General features: G+C 36.3%; 1 protein-coding gene across 1 annotated transcript in view; it reads left to right on the top strand.

Annotated features, from left to right (window-relative positions):
• The window catches only part of LOC148311989 (sushi, von Willebrand factor type A, EGF and pentraxin domain-containing protein 1-like), a 62,266-nt gene that overhangs the window by 10,457 nt on the left and 27,970 nt on the right, over window positions 1–23,839 (top strand). The window contains exons 3-16 of the mRNA XM_088277970.1: window positions 378–480; window positions 5,780–5,852; window positions 6,922–7,028; window positions 7,944–8,135; window positions 8,957–9,133; window positions 15,665–15,847; window positions 16,497–16,676; window positions 17,849–17,986; window positions 18,096–18,207; window positions 19,001–19,170; window positions 20,206–20,297; window positions 21,167–21,279; window positions 21,870–22,838; window positions 23,193–23,398. Of these exons, the coding sequence (XP_088134096.1) occupies window positions 378–480; window positions 5,780–5,852; window positions 6,922–7,028; window positions 7,944–8,135; window positions 8,957–9,133; window positions 15,665–15,847; window positions 16,497–16,676; window positions 17,849–17,986; window positions 18,096–18,207; window positions 19,001–19,170; window positions 20,206–20,297; window positions 21,167–21,279; window positions 21,870–22,838; window positions 23,193–23,398 (2,815 nt within the window). The remainder of the gene's footprint in view (window positions 1–377; window positions 481–5,779; window positions 5,853–6,921; window positions 7,029–7,943; window positions 8,136–8,956; window positions 9,134–15,664; window positions 15,848–16,496; window positions 16,677–17,848; window positions 17,987–18,095; window positions 18,208–19,000; window positions 19,171–20,205; window positions 20,298–21,166; window positions 21,280–21,869; window positions 22,839–23,192; window positions 23,399–23,839) is intronic.

Here is a 23,839-nt window from a genome sequence, read left to right as displayed (position 1 = left end):
ATGTACCTCTTTTGCTGGGATAAAGTACATTTTCTGGGCATTCCGAAAACATGTACAACTAAAAATGAACGATTTTTGATTTACGACGTTCTTGAAAGGAGTGAGCGATATGTGTGATTAGGTAATTTATACCGAAACATATGTGTAAAAAGGTAATTTATACCGGAATATATGTGTGATTAGGTAATTGACACCAGAACATGTGTGATTGGGGAACTAATACCGGAAAATTTGGGGAATTGATACCGGAACATGTTTGTAATAAGGTAATTGGCACCATAATATATGTGTAATTGGGGAACTAATACCGGAACACATATGTGTGATTAGGCAACTAATATCGGGGCATATGTGTGATTCTGACAATTTATTTCCAGGGACAAAAATGCCTGCGCAAATGCTCATCAGACGAGGACTGCAAGAGTAAAAAGAAGAAATGCCTCTGCGATGGAGCATGTGGCATGTCCTGCATCAAGCCAGGTAATATATATATATATATATATATATATATATATATATATATATATATATATATATATATATATATATATATATATATATATGTATATGTGTGTGTGTGTGTGTGTATATATAAATATCGGTTACTCCTTTCAACAACAGATCTTTTTAAGTAAAACCTGAATGATTTTTCTCCATTTGAAAAATATTTAGAATATTAAAAAAAAACAATACCTTTTTTCTTTTTCTTCAAAATGCAAAAACAACACTTTCTGCCCTGTAGCGGGTAAATATTAAGTTAAAAATATGCCGCTTTTGCTGGGACATTTTCTGGGCATTCCGAAAACATGCACAACTGAAAATGGAAGGTTTTTGATATATGACGTTGTTGAAAGGAGTGAGCGATAAATATAAAAAAAATATTTTGAAAAACACTGTGAAATATGTGGTTTTTTAATTTATAGGAGCGTTTTTCATTTCTGTTTGTAAATATTCAAAATCTAACCTAATTTTTTCATAATTAAATAAAATTATCACAAAATATTTTTTAATCACTAAATAGGCACTTTTTTGCCTATTTAGTGATCATCTTTAATCAGTGTTGTGTAATAATGTTGACTGAAAGTTATCGAGAAATCACAATAAATAATATATTATTTAAAAAAAAAAAGATATTTTCAGTCGGAAACATTTCACTGCTCGCTACTGTATAATAAAACCATTGTATGAAACTTGATACGAGTCTAGATAGAAAATATTTTTAGAAATTCGCAGAATACATTCAGAAGGATATTCAGGAACAATTATTTCGGGAACGATCGCTTTTTTATACCTTTTATTGCGCTACTTGGCGTGCTGAAATAATGGCCCAACTCCGCTTACGAGGACTTTGTCACGATGTTGGATTATTGGCTAATAAATTAATATGGAAAATTACAAGACTATCGGTAACATTCTTATTGAAATCTGTAGGGAACTAAGGGAGATATTAAAGCTTAAACTTTAGATATTTGAATAAAACGAAAAACGTGCGTTCGCATACGTCATCAAATTTCCGTCATCGAACGTTTTATGACGTCATATGGTTATTGTACAAGGTCTCTAGTCGGCCTTGGTTATTGTATATGGTTTATAGAACTATAATAGTAGTAGTATGGATTGTTTTTTTACCACTACACTACCATTTGTGTTATACATATATGAGGGGAGAGGGGGGTGGGAGGGTGGACCATAGACATCAACAAATAGAGCCGCCAATAATTTAGCAATGACACTAACGTTAAAATGACTCCATCGTTTCTGTTACGTCATTCATTGCCAACTTACGAAAATAACGTTTTTTGGAAGGCGAATTTTCCAAAAGAAAATGATGAATGAAAATATTAATTATATCGGGTGTTATAAACACTTCACGAGTCTAATACAATCCTTTATAGGTTGAAAATGCTAAATTAGATATTCCTCACGTCTGAAAAAGATCCATTATTGCATTTACTCTTTTTTTATTATTATTAGAGTGACTCTTTTTAGATGTATGCAAGATCCGAACCCCGGATTATTTTTACATACTGGAAAACGCCTGAAGACATTTTTTTTATGTACCTTATAATTTACGTGTGTAAAGTGATCACTTAATCAGTCTACAACAGGTCATAAGCCCTGTAGATATACAGACCTTCATCTAAATTGAGATGACAAAATTTAATAATAACTCTTGAGTGGAGAAAACCCAAATTTGAGAACAAGTGTTTGAACACACTCAAAATGCCACTTGAAAAGTTTTTAAAGTGGTAATACCACTTAAAAATTTAAATGGCAATACCACTTAAAAAGTCAATGGTAATACCACTTTCAAATTAAATGGTAATACCAATTAAAAATTTAGTGGTAATACCACTAAAAATTTAAGTGGTAATACCACTTAAAACTTTAAGTGGTATTACACAAAGTGAACGATGAACGATAAAGAGTGTTATATCACTGTACAACCAATATATTATTAGATTAAAACCAATATTTTTAGCTTTTCCACTATATTTTTATTTGACCAGCGACCGGGTTTCGTCGTTACCGACATCATCAGACTGGTGGGAGGCTATACAAATTGTTATGTTATATATAAAACAAGACAGGAGTTTATAACCATGATTTGATATAATTTTGTTGAGAAATTAATTTAATTTGAGTGAATTTAAGTATTGTATGATATTAATAATATTTTTATACAGGTTTTTTTTGTATTTTTTATTTGTATTGAGAGCACGTAATAAATATAAAAATATTGGTTTTAATCTAAAAATAAAAAAAATACATAAATATTGGTTTTAATCTAATAATATATTAAAAAGCAATTCCATCACGAAGTGTCAGTGGATAATATAAATCTATTAAACTGTACAACCAAGTTAACAATGCTTTGTGTACACAATTTTTAAAATGCAATACAAGTTTTTGCTTAAACGTTGTAAATTCGGTGTACGTGCCATTTTCTTGTGTATTTAGTTTGATTTATTTTGCAGAAAACTCGTAGCGAGGCGAGGGCGGGAAATAAAGAAATATGGCCGCCGTAAATCTCATTTTCCAACATTATTATTTTCACAGCCGTAATGAAAGGCCATTTTTCGATCCCACTATTATTTTATCTCGAAATCCTACGCTTCTTTCGGATTCCTTGCTATTTTTAATGGCCAATTATGCGTAGATTTATTTTGCTAATCGTATTCAGGAATTAACGTTTCGTCGAAAAATGATTAAAAGTGCGTTAAAAATGATAATAGAAAAAAATATAGATAGCCTTATACCTTGATAAAAATATATTAAATACAGGTAAATATGTCTATATTTACCCATATACCTTGATAAAAATACATTAATATAGATAGCCTTATACCTTTTTAAAAATATATTAAATATAGGTAAATATGTCTATATTTACCTATATACCTTGATAAAAATACATTTTTATAGATAGCCTTATACCTTGATAAAAATATATTAAATATAGGTAAATATGTCTATATTTACCTATATACCTTGATAAAAATACATTTATATAGATAGCCTTATTCCTTTTTAAAAATATAAAAATATAGGTAAATATGTCTATATATACCTATATACCTTGATAAAAATACATTGATATAGATAGCCTTATACCTTGATAAAAATATATTAAATATAGGTAAATATGTCTATATTTACCTATATACCTTGATAAAAATACATTGATATAGATAGCCTTATACCTTGATAAAAAATATATTAAATATAGGTAAATATGTCTATATTTACCTATATACCTTGATAAAAATACATTTATATAGATAGCCTTATTCCTTTTTAAAAATATAAAAATATAGGTAAATATGTCTATATATACCTATATACCTTGATAAAAATATATTAAATATAGGTAAATATGTCTATATTTACCTATATACCTTGATAAAAATACATTGATATAGATAGCCTTATACCTTGATAAAAAATATATTAAATATAGGTAAATATGTCTATATTTACCTATATACTTTGATAAAAATACATTGATATAGATAGCCTTATACCTTGATAAAAAATATATTAAATATAGGTAAATATGTCTATATTTACCTATATACCTTGATAAAAATACATTTATATAGATAGCCTTATTCCTTTTTAAAAATATAAAAATATAGGTAAATATGTCTATATATACCTATATACCTTGATAAAAATATATTAAATATAGGTAAATATGTCTATATTTACCTATATACCTTGATAAAAATACATTGATATAGATAGCCTTATACCTTGATAAAAAATATATTAAATATAGGTAAATATGTCTATATTTACCTATATACCTTGATAAAAATACATTGATATAGATAGCCTTATACCTTGATAAAAAATATATTAAATATAGGTAAATATGTCTATATTTACCTATATACCTTGATAAAAATACATTAATATAGATAGCCTTATACCTTTTTAAAAATATATTAAATATTGGTAAATATGTCTATATTTACCTATATACCTTGATAAAAATACATTTTATAGATAGCCTTATACCTTGATAAAAATATATTAAATATAGGTAATTATGTCTATATTTACCCATATACCTTGATAAAAATTCATTAATATAGATAGCCTTATACCTTTTTAAAAATATATTAAATAAAGGTAAATATGTCTATATTTACCTGTATACCTTGATAAAAATACATTTATATAGATAGCCTTATACCTTTTAAAAAATATATTAAATATAGGTAAATATGTCTATATTTACCTATATACCTTGATAAAAATACATTTATATAGATAGCCTTATACCTTTTTAAAAATATAAAAATATATTAAATATGGGTAAATATGTCTATATTTACCTACATACCTTGATAAAAATACATTTCTATAGATAGCCTTATACCTTTTTATAAATATTAAAATATATTAAATATAGGTAAATATGTCTATATTTACCTATATACCTTGATAAAAATACATTAATATAGATAGCCGTTTAATTAGTATTTCATTGAAAATGATTAATAATGCGTTTATTCCGTTAATGCGTTAAAAATGCCTTATACCTTGATAAAAATATAAAAATAAGTCAATTTTTAAAATATACCTTACTATTAAATATTAAAATATATTAAATATAGGTAAATACTATATGTCTGAATTTACCTACATTTAGCTATATGCCTTGATAAAAAACATTAATATAGATAGCCGTTTCAGTAATGTTTTGTTGAAAAATAATTAATAATGCGTTAATACCGTTAATGCGTTACTAATGCCCTATACCTTGATAAAAATATAAAAAATAACTCAATATGTCGCTCACTCCTTTCAACAACGTCATACATCAAAAAACTTGATTTTTCAGGAGATCGTTTTTAAAGTTAAAAAGTATAAAAAATGTATTAAAAATAAATATCAACCCACTTATTGAACTTTTTATTGTGCTACAGATCTTTTTACGTAAAACCGGAATGTTTTTTTCTCCATTTGAAAAATATTTAGTATATTTAAAAAAATAATTAAACAATACCTTTTCTTAACAGTGCAAAAACAACACTTTCTGCTCTGTAGCGGGTAAATATTAAGTCAAAAATATGCCGCTTTTACTGGGATATAGTACATTTTCTGGGCATTCCGAAAACATGCACAGCTGAAAATTGACTATTTTTGATATATGACGTTGTTGAAAGGAGTGAGCGATAAGCCTGGCTTAAATGCCCAGACTTCCATGTTCTTCTTAATCTTTGTTTATATAATATTTATATTGTTTATATAATTTAATTTTTTACAGATCGTGAATGTCCGGAATTGGATAAGCCCGAGCTTGGTGACGTCACAGTTTCGGGACGACTTTTTGGTGACAAGTAAGTCGTGTACCCACACACACAAACATACATGTGGCGCAAAACTAATCACCCTGTCGGAAGATGTTATAATTTTTGCAAACGGCGTCACATATCGATCACATTGGACATTTGTGAACTAGACAGCTGCGGTATACAAACAGATTGATCAAACGGGCACTGACGCGTATCAACACTGGCGGCAGCTACTTGACGGATATCATATTTTCCACGTTACAGAAAAAATTGTAAAGCTTCATATTATGATTTTCATCACTCAAAATCTTTTTTTTTTATTTAGTAAAAAAGTTATTAAAAAACAAAATCGGATGATGAATTTTGCGCCACCCTAAATCAGTTTGTATGGCCGTCTAGTTCACAAATGTCAAATATGATTGACGTACGACGCCATTTGCGAGAATTATAATTTCTTCCGATAGGGTGATTATTTTTGCGCCACCCTGTAAACATTATTTTTTTTTTATTGATTTGGCGTTTAATTTGTAGAACTCCATTTTAATTTATGTATTAATTTTTAAATCAAACACAGATTTTTTGAGTCTACTAAGTGTTATTTTATTTGAAGAAAAAACACATAAAAAATAAATATCGTGACAATTGTTTCGCCTAGTTCGTTTGAAAAATGCCATAACTAGGCGAAACAATTGTCACAACATTAATTTTTTACGTGTTTTTTTTAATGAAATAAAACTTAGTAGACTCAAAAAATTGTGTGTTTGATTTTAAAATTAATACATAAATTACGATGGAGTTCTACAAATTAAATGCCAGATCAATAAATAAACCAAATTTATGTACCTACCGTTTGAGAATACAAATGCTGCCATCCTTCCAAAACAGTTACCATCATTTTCATAGTTGACTCCTCCACCTAACGACATCTTTAATCTCACATATTTCCCTTATCCTGGTGTTCCTTAGTAGACTCAAAAAATCTGTGTTTGATTTAAAAATTAATTCATAAAATAATATTTTATGGTCACATTGAGTCCTTTGCTCATTGTTCAGAGATCTTTATACAATTCATGATGTTTGTTTGTTTAAAATTGATTGGTTTTATTTTAAACAGGGCTGTGTATTCCTGTCCCCATGGATACCACGTGGTCGGGCTGCAGAGCAGGAACTGCCAAGCCGACGGGCAGTGGGCAGGACAGCCGCCGGCTTGCAAGCAAAACAGTGAGTCTGTTGTGACATCTCAAGTATCTTCAAGTGATCCATTTGCAAAAATACATACAATGCTACCTGGTTTGGGCACAAAAATGGGCCTTACATGGCTAATACACAAAATAAATGCAACTCCCATCTAAAAAGGAAAGCCATCTCTCTCACCAGGCATCTCTCTCTTCAGCACCACCTCATAACGGTCATCTCTCTCTCTAGCACCACCTCATCTCGGTCATATCTCTCACCAGGCATCTCTCTCTCCAGCACTAGATAATCTTGATCATTTCTCTCACCAGGCATCTCTCCCTCTAGTACCATCTCATATTGGTCATCTCTCTCACCAGGCATCTCTCCCTCTAGTACCACCTCATAACCATTAAGAATTCTAGTAGTGATCATGTTTTTAAAAACAGTGTCCGTCGATGGTTGCTTCTCGTTGAAAGGGACAAGGTAGGAAGTGAATTGAAGTCCATGTGTAATTATTTAATTGTAAAACCTTTATACTGTCAATTGTTTTTGTACCTATTGTATGTAATGTATATAATCTAATAATAAAAAAATTAAAATAAAAAATTTTAAAAAAAATTGTATTAACATGTAAGTATTTCGGCTCAACACAGGCCATGCCTAAAGAGCCGTAATACGTATAGTAAAAAAAATGTTTGTATCTATAAAATAAATAAATAAATAAAAAATTATACAAATAAATATAGGTCATCTCTCTCACCAGGCATCTCTCCCTCTAGTACCACCTCGTCTCGGTTATATCTCTCACTAGGCATCTCTCTCTCCAGCACCACCTCATATAGGTCATCTCTCTCTCTCTAGCACCACCTCATCTCGGTCATCTCTCTCACCAGGCATCTCTCCCTCTAGTATCACCTCATATCGGTCATCTATCTCACCGGACATCTGTCTATGTTCCAGTATACTGCCTGACGCCGCCGCACATCGAGCACGCGCGGCACTCGGCGCTGCCGGAGCAGGCCACCTTCGACCTGGACGCCACCATCCAGTACCACTGCCACACGGGCTACGTGACCAACGGCTTCCCGCGCGCCAAGTGCCTGGCCATCGAGGGACAGGCCTCCTGGTACGGGCCGGACATCACTTGCGAGCGTGAGTCGGAACGCCTCTCTTTACTATTTCCTTTTCTTCGGTGTTTGTCATGTCAGGTCCCCCTGACCGCAAGTATCACTAGGCAGCTCTAAGTGAGTGACTACTACTACTACTACCATCACGCCGTTTCCCCGCACGGGTAGGCATAGAGGATGGAACGCCACACTCTTCTATCCTGACATACACTCCTCGCCTCCTTCACATCCATACATCTAGTCATACATGCCCCCGTGAGTGACTGGTTTCTAAAATCCACTTGCCAGACTATGCAAGTATGCACACACTTGTGGCTATGTTGCTGTCACCAATGTGTCACTAACATACTCACATTCCTTACAATATCCACTCCATCCTACCTTCAGTCTCCCCATTCCAGCTGACACTGTATCTATCCCATTATTTTTTGACATCTAATCAAAGATGAAGAAGGATATGGAAGTCTGGGCATTTACGGGGCTGACGACCGTCATAGGCTGGTTTAAGTGATCACTTTACACACGTGTAACATTCACCAATTCTACCCATTATTGACAACCACACTACTCAAATTCTTGGAAGTTCTATATATATGAACCAATTTTGAAACATTGTTCTTGTGTCACTAGAACTTCATTAGAGACATCTATTGGTGAGATGAAGAAGGATTTTCATCTTTGATGAGAAGTCAAAAAATAATATGAAAATAACTCCTGTAATTGGAGATAGTCCATATTTTGTGAACAAGTATTTGGACACACTCAAAATGTTGTGTATCTATCCCAATTGTATAACCATGATGTTCTACTTTATTCTATTGCAATAAGCACTTTATGCACTTGCAGCGCGCTCGTGCGGCCCGCCCGGGGAGCTGCCTCACGGCTGGGTGACGGCCGAGTGCCACACGTTCGGGTGCCGGGCGGCGCTGCACTGCGGCGCGGGCTTCGAGCTCGTCGGGAAGGCCGAGCGCTTCTGCCAGCCCGACGGCAACTGGGCGCCCAACGAGCTGCCCACCTGTGTCCGTAAGTAGACACACACAACCACTTAAACTAGACAAAATCTAATATGTTAGTATACAAATAGACAGAAACTCAAAGCTAGACTTGCTAACTGATAATACTACAAAAAAATTAGTTACATCTACAAAAGAATTAGTCAAAATTTACTGCATTTTATCAGTCTATTCTTATTCAAAGCCCTTACCCACACCCCAATGGTGCATAGGGCACTGCATCATATAAACGCAGTGTTATCTTGATTATGATCAGCTGCTCCGCTTCAAATTCCTCTCTTCTCTGTCTTACTCCTCTTTACTGAGGGTTGTGACCCTTGCGAAAGCAATGACTCTTCTCGAGTTATCCCTTGACTGCGCTGCACGAAGCTCTTCAACCACCTAGGTGCCTGCTGCTGCCTTAACTTGATCGGTGCATTCGTGTGAGGATTCTCTTCCCCTCCAGGCTACCGATCACAACCAGTCGTTCCAGGCTATCCTCATGACATGTTACTCAGAATGACAACAAGAGCATTGTTGCATTGACTACCGATATCCCATCAAGTAATAATATTAATAGCTCCCAATTCACGCCCGAGAATATGTCTTCAGCATGTGGGGCTATCTATGAATGCCCATGTGACTGAACATGCCAATTTTGGACCTAATAATTAACACATCAAGCGCACAATACGCGATTGGCATACTTAACCATCAATGTGTTAGATTCTTCTTCTCTAGCCTTCTATCCTGCACTGCTGGATATAGGCCTTTTCTGTATCCTTCCATTCACTTCGGTCAGTTGCTGTTTCCAGCTAGTTTCTACCCCCCACAGCTGCTATGTCGTCAGACCATCTTTTTTGAGGTTTTCCAACACCTCTTTTACTCTCCCAAGGTCTCCATCTCAAAAAATTTTGAGATCCATCTTGTCTTGCAATATGTCCCGCCCATTGCCACTAGAGTCATGCCACGGGGTCCATGATATCCACTATTTTGGTTCTGTTCCTGATATCTTCATTTCTTACTTTATCTCTCAGGCTTAAACCAAGGATGGATCTTTCCATGAATGTGTTAGATTAGTAAAAATTCATTGTTTCAATTAAATTAATCTCAATTTACTACTATCAAGTCATGTACTGTCATTCTAAATATACTAATCAATTATATCTCTTCAAATGTTGCATGCTTTTTCTTATAAATTAGATGTGTCCCTGTAATAATTGTGCAGTTTTTTTTTGCAAATCATATTGAAGGTGTCTGAAAATCCGTCAGATTGCCTTCTGGACGGTTGGATGCATCAGCAAATCTGCCAAGAATAAAGTGTTTTTGTGAGAACGCAACAGTAACTCTCCAAGAGTTGGCTTTGTCAGATTTGCTGATGCACTGTATGCCAATGGATCTGCCAGATTTGCTAATGTTTTGATGCAAGGTAACAGAGCATCTGCCAGATTTGCTTACGTTTTGTTCCAAGGAAACAGAATATCTTCCAGATTTGCTTTTTGTTTTGTTCCGAGATGACAAAACATCTAGCAGATTTGCTTGTGTTATGTTATTAGATGACATAACATCTGCTGGATTCGCTTATGTTTTGTTCTAAGATAACAAAACACACAGCAGATTTGCTTGTGTTATGTCCCTAGGTAACATAATATCTGCCGGATTTGCTTATGATTTGTTCTAAGATAACAAAACACATAGCAGATTTGCTTGCGTTATGTTCCTAGATAACAAAACATCTGCCAAATTTGCTTGCGTTTTGTTCCAAAATAACAGAACATCTGCCAAATATGCTTACGTTTCGTTCCAAGATAACAAAACAATTGGCAGATTTGCTTGCATTATGTTCCTAGATAACAAAACATCTGCCAGATTTGCTTATGTTGTGTTCCAAGATAACGGAACGTCTGCCAGATTTGCTTGCGTTTTGTTCCGTGGTAACAGAACGTCTGCCAAATTTGCTAATGTTGTGTTTAAAGCAACGGAACATCTGCTAGATTTGCTTATGTTGTGTTCCAAGATAACAGAACGTTTGCCAGATTTGCCGATGCAGAGTTCCTGGCAGTTCCGTGTTGATTGACCAAATTTGTGTCTTCCTTTTTTTGTGCTGCATTACAAAATGGAGGAGCATGAGAGATGGGTTGTCTTATCGAACAAATCGTGAACCGAGAAAATTAGTCTCACCTCCGGGACCCGACGGATCGCTTCAATTAACTTAACCTACAAATTCAATGCCGGAATTACAATATTAGATGTCTCACTGATTATTCTATTTAATGCACTCTCAATGCACCAGTGCACTTCTTAATCGAAAGATTCTAATGTCACAGTAAACTATTTCTTATTCACGAAGCACATCACTCGCTTTCATGCTCTCTAGAGAACGCTTTTGTCTTGAAGCTCGGATCGTTTAAAAAGTAACTGCTTTGGTAATGTTGACTTGCGTATTGGAGTAGAGACTTATCGTAGACACACTAGACAGTTGACGCCGTCGAAATGGGAGCCCTCTGACGAATGTGTGGAACACCGATATACGGCAGTATTAAGAATGAAGATGTTATCCATCTTACCACCTCCGAAGGTACTCTTTTTGCCCCTTTAACTTACCTTTCACAAATTTGTCAAAAAGTATAATATATTATACATATACCATAGTTTTGATTATATTACGATCATCCAAGGCATCATACTGGCAGTACATAACGGAGTGCTTGTGCCAACATTCATGTATGGAAGCAAGAGATGAAATTGCCAAGAGAAGGATGAAACCAGAGTGAAATGCGATATGTTTGACGGATATGTGAAAAATGAATGTATGACAGAAAAACAAATGATGATATGAACAAGGAATGTAACGATAATTGAAGAGATTAGAAAAAGTGAGGTGGTTTGTACGTGCGGAGGGAATGGATGACAAGAAAGTGTATTTGGCAAATGCAAATGGGAAAACAGAATGGGGAAGGCCAAAAAAGAGTTTGCGTAACCAAATCCATAATTAAAATCTGGTCAAGTCAAAAATCTATGTAATAGTATGAATAGTTGAATGGATGTAGAGGAAGCTAGGAGTGTATGTAAGAATAAACAATGCGGTGTTCCATCCTCTCTGCCTACCTCTGCAGGGAAACGGAGTGATAGAAGTAGTTGTAATAAGTAGAAGTAGATTAGTACTTAGAATCTTTGCCTGTACTTACTTATTTTTCTTTTTTCGTCTTAGTGGATCCCTCAATTAGAGTCTTTATGTATAGTTTATAGGAAAAAAATCAACGGATTATCATCAAACTCTGACTAAGGTTTCTTTGACACAAAAAAAAAACAGTCACATATCATAAAGTGGCTAAACCTTTCATTCCTTTCTTAGTTTAATTTTGAAAAATGGTCACATTAAAATCATTCAAATTTGCAATAGTTTAAAGACAAATTACACTACAACCTTACCTTACTTGAACTGACCCAATCTGACCTAACCTAACCTAAACATTCAATACACAATAGGGTCTTTCACATTTGAATATTTGAAAAAAACAGTACAAATAGTACAAAAGTACAATAGTTTAAATATGTTTGTTTTTGTACAATGTTAAATGATTTTCTAAATGCCTCTAAAATATGAATGTCTTAAATTGCCTATAAATCCTACAAAATCCGTGACATAGCAGTCGTTGTGTTTAATTTACTATACTAAATAATGAGTACCTACCTGCTTTTGTGAGAGCAGTTAACCATCTCTCTCGGTTGATAGTCTCAACAAGTCGAAAGTGGTGAGTGAACAATTGTGTCGCTATTTTTTAAAACCATCTAAAGATAACACAATGGTTGTACTTATTTATTTTTTTACAAAAATGTTAATAAAATTAGTATATAACCACTCACCGAGATTTTTACGTCTACCGGTTTCGAGACGTACCCGTCTCTTCGTCAGGACAATCACTAACACAGCATGCAAACAATACTACCCTTCACCACCACAGCACCATTTACACACTCAAAACTACACAAAGTGTCTAACACATGCGATTTTTGGTCGACCCGAAGACCAACATGCACTATAGTTTTCAATACAGACATGCGTTACGAGCCGAGGTTAAACGTACATTAAAATTAGACCTGGAATCGAATCAACTTATATACTTGTAGGATGAAAGGAGTGGGGGGGGGGTTCGAATTGGATATTGACGAATCGTGTTTAACCGATGTCGAATCAAACAATGGACTATATGTAAAATTCATTTTTAAAACCATCTAAAGACAAAGCAGGAGGCTATGATTGTGCTGCCATTTTTAAAACTATCCAAAGACAAAGCAACTATTGTGCCGCCATTTTCAAAACTATCCAAAGACAAGGCAACGATTGTGCCGCCATTTTTAAAACCACCTAAAGACAAGCCGTTTCGTACCTATTTATTTACTTATTTTTTAAAGGGAAAAATATTATTGAAAACTAAAATTTTATTCTTTCAGCATAAGAGAAAATGAAATCTTTTAATATTCGATATATTATCTCCAATTTGTGAAAAGATCCTATTTGTGAAGTGCAGCAATATCTTTGATTAATAATTAAAAATGTGTAATTCTGTGTGAAAAATCAAGGCAGCCATTTTGGTAATATTTTATTCCACAGGTGTGTGTTTAGGCACTTATTTTTTTCAAAACCAGTTTCATTTACAAAAAAATTGAAAAAAATTTTCATTTGACAATCAGTCTGTTAATTTTTTAAGTTAATTTTAACAGTCATATCATCAATTATCATGGAATTTCACTGCCATTACTTAAAAAAAAAGTATTGAAATTGGTTCAGCAGTGTGTATGTATTTTGAGGTTATGTCTCAAATGTGTTGCATGTTTGATGAACAGTCAAAAATAGTACTAGAATGTTGTAGATATTAAACTGTTTTAGCTCTAAAATGCATGTTTTACTTCTAGATTTTTCTTCAATATTAAAATGTATTCTAATATTCCTATGTTTCAATTAACTACTTGTTCAGTATTTATTATAGTCCTAATAAACATTCACCCTTGAAATATCTGTTTTATTTTTATAAACCTTCTTTTGAACAATAAAACAATATAAGAGAGTTACAATGATTAAAGAAAACACCTCGTTTTTTACCACTTGAGTTTTATTATAGACTACATGTTTCAGAAGTTAAACTTCCATCATTCAGGTCTGTATAGTAACTAAAATATAAAATATAAAATCGTTCTGTAAAAAAGGAGAGGGGAAGGGGTTAGTCGGGTTTCGTGTGGAGATTATGATAAAAAATATATTGGCCAAACTGTGAGAAATTTAAAGATTAGAATTAAAGAACATCATAGCGGTCTTGTTAGTAATTATTTTTCGGAATTTGCAAATCATATAATAGATACTAATCACTCATTTCACTCTCATAAATTAAAATTATTACACCTTGTTCCATATAAAGGCCAAATTATGAATTATCTTGAAAATTTAGAAATACAAAATAACCTGAATTCTAATAATAATTTATTAAATAATATATTGTTTCAAAATTCTTCGCCATTGCTTTCCATTTTTCCTTTGTTTTCACACTCCGTTCCTTGACTAACCCCTTCCCCTTACTTTCCCCTCTCCTTTTTTACAGAACAATTTTATATTTTATATTTTAGTTATTATACAGACCTGAATGATGGAAGTTTAACTTCTGAAACATGTAGTCTATAATAAAACTCAAGTGGTAAAAAACGAAGTGTTTTCTTTAATCATTGTAACATGTCTTACCACAAAGTTAATGCCGAAACAATAAATAAAATAATATAAGAGAGATTTAATATGAGAGATAATTTGGAGACTTTCTTTACTAAAATTTCTACATCACAATTCCTTTATATTGGCATGTAATAAATCAAAGATATCACAATATGTATCCCAATAAAGAATGTTCCTTACTCCACGATAGACGTATCGCAGTCGTACAGGAGAAAGTGACCAACTAACAAAACGTAAGATGTTCAGGAGGGACATTTAAGTCACTTTTGCTTGGCAAGAAAATAAACATCAATGCAGTTAGTCATTTTTAACAAGTCAATATATTATACTTACAAGTTTAAAATCGCTTTGGGATTTTTCCAAGTCAACATTATAAGCTAGTAAGAATTCAAATATCAGATATTACTAGCTATTGTGAGGAATGAAGAGATAAGGCGTAGGACGCAGCAAATCTTGGTCACAACTGTCGTCAAGAAAAGGCGATTCAGTTGGCTTGGCCATGTACTCCGCATGCCTCCCGAGAGCCGCCATCAAGCTTGCCTCTTTTACAAGGCATCAAGTTCGCGCCGCCCAGGACGACCACTGCTGACAATTCGTCGGCAGTTCTCGTCAGAACTTCGGGACGCGGATCTGACTTGGGAGGATGCAAGGGGATTCCACCTAGGAAGCGGATATGGTTTAATATATAAGATCTCAAATAGTCAATAATCACATTTTTGTAAAAAATGCACTTGGTCATTTTCTCCTGTATGAGGTTGATATATTCCTTTACTTGAGTGTGCTATGGCTGGTGGAGAGTGTTGACATTGGTTGACTGTAAGTACGGTTGGACTGTGACAGTGGTGACGGCCGTGCAGTGCCCCACGCCGGACGCGCCGCGGCACGGGCGCGCCGTGTTCACGTCGTGCGCGTACAACTCCATCGTGAGCTACGAGTGCAAGTACGGCTACCGCCTGCTCGGGGACAACACGAGGCGCTGCGGGGCGGACAAGAAGTGGAGCGGACAGCAACCCGTCTGCAAAGGTATTCCTAATCACTCTGACTATTCATATTCCTGATAAAAATATAGAAAGGAGAGTGGATGGTACATTGAAATCAATGACAGCAAATAAAAACCTTTCCCTGAAAGCAAAACTGGCAGTATTCAACAGAGTCCTTGTTCTAACCCTAATCTATGGAAGTGAAGCATGGAGTTGGCAAAAGAAGGATGAAAATAGACTGAATGCAGTCGAAATGTAATCTCTCAGTGCGGCAAAACCATGTATGATAGATGTTCGAATAGTAAAATAAGGAAGGAATGCAAAGCTGAGAAAAGCATTATCAATAAAATGAAGAAAGGTGTGTTGAGATAGTTTGGACATGTGGAACGATTGAGTGAGGAATGAACAGTAAAACAAATTTATGAGGCAAATGTAGCTGGAAAAAGAGCGAAGGAAGACCGAGAAAAACTTGGCATGATCAAGTATGCATGCAATAGCTCGTACTTGTCTCCACTTAGCACGAAAAACCCTTTAAATATATACAAGATCCTTATTGGATTATTTTACATACAGAGAGACGCATAAAACCTTGATTTTCAATTCTTATGACGCTTTTAATTGGACTGGTTATTTTGAGGATTTGAGTACATTGAGCGTTGCGAATGTACTTATTAACCAATGATAATTTGCAGAGATCAACTGCGGTCATCCGGGAAGGCTGTTCAACGGGTGGCTGGAGAACATTGAGGCGGGAACCGGTCTGGGCGCTTCCATCATATTCCGCTGCCACGACGGAATGCGGATGGAGGGCAACTCCAGCACTGTCTGCCAGCTGGACGGCACGTGGAGGTACCCGCTGCCCAAGTGCCTAGGTGAGACAGTCTCTGCCCCTTATTAAGACTCTTGTTAAAGTCTTGCTTTGCTTCTGTTCTCTTATACGGCTGTGTAACATGGCACCTTACAAGGGCCCAGAGCAGCCGTGTACTAAGCATTGAGAATAGGTGTCTGCGGAGAATTTTAGGCGTGCGGTGGTTTGACTTTGTGAGGAGTGAAGAGATAACGCGTAGGACGCAGCAAATCTTGGTCACAACTGTCGTCAAGAAAAGGCGATTCAGTTGGCTTGGCCATGTACTCCGCATGCCTCCTGTGAGCCGCTATCAAGCTTGTCTCTTTTACAAGGCATCAGGTTCGCGCCGCCCAGGACGACCACTGCTGACAATTCGTCGGCAGTTCTCGTCAGAACTTCGGGACGCGGATCTGACTTGGGAGCATGCAAGGGAGCTGGCAGCCGACAGAAAAGCCTGGAGACAGTTTGTGGACTCCATACGCTTCACCTAGAGAGCGGATATGGTTTAATTAATTAATTTAAGTTGAAGGAGAATCTCGCTTCTGAATACCCCCTCAGACACATGGAACAGTGATATTGTTCAGCATAGCGGTAGCTCTTCCTACAGGCATAACCATCGGCAGATTGGTCCTGTATATTCTTCTTCTTCTTCAAACCACACAACTCGAATTCTTGGAAGTTCTAAATATTATATATGATCCAATTTCGAAACATTGTACTTGAATCACCAGGGTTCCACTAAAGACATCTATTGGTGAGATGAAGAAGCTTTTTTATTGAGCAGAAACTCTTTTATTTACATGCGAGGTCCTTTGTATTTGGTTTTTGAGGTTATTTGTATGTCAATAATGGGTAGAATTGGTTAATGTTACACATGTGTAAAGTGATCACTTAAACCCGCCTATGATGGTGGTAAGCCCCGTAAATGCCCAGACTTCCATATTCTTCTTTATCCATGTTGAGATGTCAAAAAATTCTAAAAAAATAACTCCTACAATTGGAGATAATCCAGATTTGTGAACAAGTATTTTTAAGACACTCTCAAAATGTTGAGATTCATTTTTGTTTCACATTTTCTAATAATTTTCATTTTTTATCTCAAAAAATAAATTTGCTTTGCAATAGAGGTATGTCAAGAAGCCTAGATGCTTCTGTATCAGATGATCGATAGATTGATTTGTTTTAATGTGTTTGCAGCTCCGTGCGTGGTACCTCACGTGACGCAAGGCAGGGTGCTCTTGGTACCAAACAATGTGACCCAGGACACTAATGAGACGCTCCCTTCCGCTGCACCCACTACACAAGTGGTCGGCTCATCAAGCATGGTACACCACGGTAAACAAAATTTCAAATTTTCATCGTCAACTCTCTTACATCACTATCAGATCATCGTGGTGATTTTATTTATTAAATATAATTAAAATTGTTTTTATAATTTTTCTAGGAGAAGCTCTTATAGTGATTTGCGAAAAAAACTACGAGTTTTTATCCAACAATCCAGCAGTAACGTGCAACAACGGGACCTGGACGCAAATACCCAAATGTCAACCTGCCAGGTATTTGATCAATTATTTATTTATTTATTGAACGGCTAAAGCTTTTAACATTATACATATATACAGTCTCTAATATAAAAATGCATTAATGAATACACTAATAGAGAAACAAAAAGTCTAAATAAAATAACAAATTTTTGTCCGCCTCTGTAGTGTAATGGTCAGCACGCTCGGCTACCGTTCTGGAGGTCCCGGGTTCGATTCCCAGGGGGGTCAAATAAATATAAGTGATTTTTTCACTGTAATATTTATTCAATATTACCCTGGACTGGTACCTGAAGCGGAGGGCTGATCACCTTTCCTTCGTGTGTAAACGATCAAGATAACACTGTGTTCATATGAAGCAGTGCCCTATGCACCATTGGGGTGCGGATAACGGTTTTTTTTAAAAGCACTGGTAAATACGTGTCTCCTTCACACACTATCAGCGAGCAGTGAGATAGAGTGAAACACAATATTTAAATTTATCCATTATATTTATTATTTTGTAATTCTACCCTTTTCAAAGGTGTCATTGACTGTGTGTCAGCGGTGGGTTTATCAAAGGCGCAGTGGGTTTTATTAAACATGTCTTAGACTGTGTGCCAAACACCCAATGGACTTTATAGAAGGTGTCACAGACTGAATGCCAAAGGTGTGGTGTGTATTTATGAAGGTGTCACAGACTGTGTGCCAAAGGCGCGGTGGGCTTCATTGAAGGTATCACAGACTGTGTGACAGTGAATGAACAGTTGAAAAATTAGTAAATCAATTAATAAACAAAGTTGTGTTATAATATCGAGTCTATTTCCAGATGTAAGCGGCTTCCGAAACCCCCGAAAAATGGCATGGTGGTGGCTCCTAAAACTGAACACGGAATGAGGGCTAGATTCCACTGCAAAGACGGCTTCACGCTAAAAGGTCCGGAGCTGTTGCTCTGCTCATTTGGGAACTGGACGGGAGAGATGCCCATCTGCCAGGAAGGTATTCAATTTCACCCTTTTCTTAAAGTGCCACTATTTCGACCTTGCCTTAATTCTTCTTCCAATCATGTCTTCACAAATGCATATGGATTATTTATCTCCTTTTTTAGCCTTCTGTCTTCCACTGCTGGGTATAGGCCTCTTCCAAATCCAATTCCTTCCTTTTTTTTGGTCTGTTGGTGCTTGCAGCCAGTTTCTACCCAGCACAGTGGCTTTGTTATCGGACCATTTTTTTTTAGGTCTTCCGATGCCTTTTTTACTATCCCGAGGTCTGCATTTAAAAAATTTTGAGGTCCACCTTGTGGGGTCCATCTTGCAACATATGCATATTGGGCAGGATCAATTTTGTCTCTTTCCTTTGGTGTTATCTTTGGTATTGTAGGATTTTCCAAACTTTGGATCACTGCTTCCAACCTGTTTATTTTTTAAATTATAGGCGGTTCTCTTTGAACATCGATGTATTAAATAAATACTTTTTAAAATATGTAGTAATTTTACCCTAATGTATGGAAGTGAAGCATGGAATTGGCAAAAGTAGGATGAAAGTAGACCGAAATGCAGTCAAAATGCGATCTCTCAGTGCGGCAAAACCATGTATGGTAAATGTTCCAATGGTGATGTAAGGAAAGAATGCGAGGCTGAGATAAGCATTATCGATAAAATTTAATAAAGGTGTGTTGGAATGGTTTGGGCATATGGAACGAATGAGTGAAGAAAGAATAATAAAGTAAATTTAGTAGGCAAATGTAATTGGAAATAGGAGCAAAAGAACACTTAGGAAGACTTGGCATGTTTAAGTATGTCAAATGCTTGAATGTGGTCGGGTCAGGAGTTGGAATATATGAGATGGATGAATACGGAAGACACGAAGATTGTTTGCAGTACAGATTGGTGTGGCATTCTATTCTCTCTGCTTACCTTTGTGTGAAGTGGTGTGATGATTAGTTAGTTGATAAATAATATGAGATGTGGTGTACCTTGATGACTCTGAATTCCTGATCGATTTATTAAGGACCTTGTGTGTTTATTGTTTCAGTGTATTGTCCCTTCCCGGGCTACATAGAACACGGGAAGGTCCTCCTGGTGGGAAACATGGGCCTATACGATTACAGACCATACGTGAGAAAGGTGAGATAAGAGCCTTTCTAAAAATGGAACTATCGCAACATGACATCTAAATTTAATAGGCTTTTATAGATTTTTGGGCGTAAAAAACATGATTTAATGATGCATTACTTGTACTATTCCAACCAATAATTCCATACTGTAAAATAGACTTTTACTTTTTTTTTAGATGGAAGTTATTTTAATTATTTATGTACAAGTTTTACAGATCATTAAGTGAATATTTTAGTCCGCCTCCGTAGTGTAATGGTCAGCACGCTCAGCTACAGTACTGGAGGTCCCGGATTCGATCCCTAGGGAGGGTCAAATAAAAAAGTGTTTTTTTTCACTCTAATATTTATTCAATACTACCCTGGAATGGTATATGCAGTGGAGGGCTGATCACCTTCCCTTCATGTGTTGACGATCAAGATAACACTGTTTATATGATGCAGTGACCTATGCTCCATCGGGGGTGCAGATAAGAAGTGGATATTTGTTTTTTCTAGCTAAAAAATTGTTTTATTTCAATCTGTGTTGGGAACAGAAGGGATAATCTAGTGTGGGCCAATCAGAAACTTGTCAGCATTTGCTCATTGCTGGGAGGAAACCACGTTGCACTCCTCAGGAGAAGTCAGACTGCTGACTGTCGTCAGCAGGCCATCCGTTCCACTAGAAGAGGATTCGGCATTTTGTGTCCTAGCTTGTCGTGTCCTAACCAATGTCTTTCAGTACTTTTATCATGATACCACGTCTCGTGAGAGTTCCTTATGAACTAACACGGATCCGATGTCGGAAAGGTCCTCACCCAGCCTCCAGCTGACTGTAGAATAGGCTGTGGAATTTTCACTAATTCTATTGTATTTAGGATGTTATGTATTACTTTGTTTCAGGTAGTGAATAACAAGCAAATAATGTATGACTGCGATAAGGGGTACGTCTTGTCTGAAGGCCCCCCCGGAGCCACCTGCATAGGCGGACAGTGGAGCCCTAGAGAGCTGCCCAGGTAATTGGAAACTAGTTCTGACCATTAGAGTGCATTAGAATCGAGATAGCTTTACATACAAAAGTCACATATATAATATTCCCAATGAGTGATTTTTCCATTACTCATTTTGGGACATGGGATTAAGGTTAAAAAGACTGGAACACAAATAAGAAAACACAGAGAAAATTTTAAAATATAACACAATAAAAGGTACAGTAAATAAGGATATAAAAAACATATGGTAAGAAGCATCTTTAAAGAAAAAAAAATTAAAATATAACTAATCACTTTTTTAGTTCATTCATTTTGTATTCTTGACTAGGTTCTATTTTATATGTGTCAGGCATCTAGTTAATTTGGGTATAGACAATATATTGCAAGACCTTACTCCAAAGTTAGTTGTGTTTATCGACTCCACTTGTATTTTATTATGTCCTCGTGAATTATGATGATGAATTTCTCTGTTTTAAATTGACTGGTATACTTATGTAGCCGTCAATATGAATATCCAGACTTCTATATATTTCTTCATATATGTGGACTAACCCAGATTTGCAAACAAAGATTCGGACACACTCAAAATATTGTGAATATATGATATCTTCCAGCTGTACTCCCGGTCAGCATCCCCGCCTGAGATGGAGCAGAAGAAGAAGGTCCATCGAAATAAGCAAGAAGAGACTGAAACGGGCTATTCGCATGAGGAGGCACAGCCACCAACTCCGGAAGCGAGCAGCACAGCTCGCTAACCAGCGGGAACTCCTTCATCAGCTTCATCTGGAAGAACTCGGTGATCATCTTGCTGTCAGCTCCGTAACAACTGATGCCAGATTCAGCGCAGACGCTATCTTCAACCCTGAAGCCGTGAAATTCAAGGATTCAGCAAGAACTGGATACGTTATGCATGGACCACTCCAAAGACAGAAAAGAGACATTCTTGATAGCGATTGCGGCAACCGTGACAACGATAATCGACCGTCATTAAACAGGGTGTTCAGGAACATCAGGAAAAGATCTGCGGAATTCCGAAGACCATATTTCAACAACGCAAGAAGAATACGCGGATATCAGTTTTTTGGCTTGCGCCCGAGGGCCCGACGAGACGCCAGAAATAGGACCAGTCAAGTAGACTCGGATTTCGCAAACGCAGAAAATGAAGCGCAACATATTGGCGTTTCAAAAAACCAATTCGGATACACAGCGGATGATGTACATCAGTTCAACGATGACAGTAGCAAGATGGTATCCAAGAGAGATGTGAACGGAGCCACTCATTCTTTCATCGTCAGGAAGTTGGCCGAGTTGAAGAAGAGCTGGGAGGAGAAGGCTGAGGTAAGAAAGAAGGCGGGAAATTTTCATCTCAACTCTCAGTTGAAGGTCAATCCGGGACCTGGCGCTGAGAAAAGCAAGTCTCCGCCGCAGGTCGCCAAGAAGGCGATCAGGTCAGACGGCGCAGCTAATCGGACGAGGTTCAAGGGGCTGCCCAAGGTGTCTACCGAAGAGATGATCAAAAGGATGAAGAGGACCAGCAGAAAGACGGAGAAGCTGAATCAGACTACCGCGAGTGTGCCTAAGAGGTCAGTATAAAACGCCGAGTGTGCCTAAGAAATTAGTTTAAAATGCCACCACTTTTTTAAATTAAACTAACCGTCTGACTAACCATCAACCAAAAATGGCAAAGAATTTTTGCAAAAATAGAGCATTGTAGCATCCTATTTTAGGAGTTTTACCTTTAATATCTCCTATCAATAGCACAGATTGTTTTTTTTTGTACATATTCATAAATTTGTTTCACCGTTCTTTCCTCACTCACTCTTTCCGCATGCCTGAACCATCTCAACACACCTTTCTTCATTTTATGGATAATGCTTATCTCAGCCTAATTTCACCATTCAAACATTTATTTAATCATCAATTAATATCTTGTTCAGTAACAAGGACAAGCTGCGTCAGCCGCCTTCAGGCCCCGCCTCCGGAGACGACATCGGCTCTTCCGCCAGTCCCGTGGACTCTGCCCGCGAGGGGCGCAGGGGCGGGGGGCGGGTCAAGGGGCCCTGCGAGCCCATCTCGAGTGAGCCCTACGTCAATGTGGAGATCGTCAAGTTTGGGCGGGAGCCCAACAACACCTATAGCTCGGGTGAGCAGGGTTTAGTCCATATAAATGCGCTAGCTCCTTATTATTTTTTTTTTAAACTAACTAACTAACCATCACGCCGCTTCTCTGCAGGGGTAGGCAGAGAGAATAGAGCGCCACACCACTCTGTCCTTGCAAACATTCTTCGCCTCTTCCACGTTCATGCATCTCCTCATACATACCCGCCGATTGTTACGATTCCTAACCTGACCACTTTCAAGTATTTGGCATACCTGATCGCGCCATGTTTTTTTCGGTCTTCCTCTGCTTCTTTTCTCAATAAAATTCGCCTCATAGATTTGTTTTACCATTCTTTCCTCACTCATTCGTTCTACATGTCCAAACCATCTCAACACACCTTTCTTAATTTTATCGATAATGCTTATCTCAGCTTTGCATTCCTTCCTTATTTCACTATTCGCACATCTATCATACATCGTTTTG

This window comes from Brachycentrus maculatus, unplaced genomic scaffold (genome assembly GCF_059751285.1).
Source record: "Brachycentrus maculatus isolate JH-2025_06_01 unplaced genomic scaffold, ASM5975128v1 h1tg000053l, whole genome shotgun sequence".
NCBI classification, from domain to species: domain Eukaryota; kingdom Metazoa; phylum Arthropoda; class Insecta; order Trichoptera; family Brachycentridae; genus Brachycentrus; species Brachycentrus maculatus.
The sequence above is the reverse complement of the archived record's forward strand: the minus strand, read 5'-3'. Positions and strand labels throughout refer to the sequence as shown.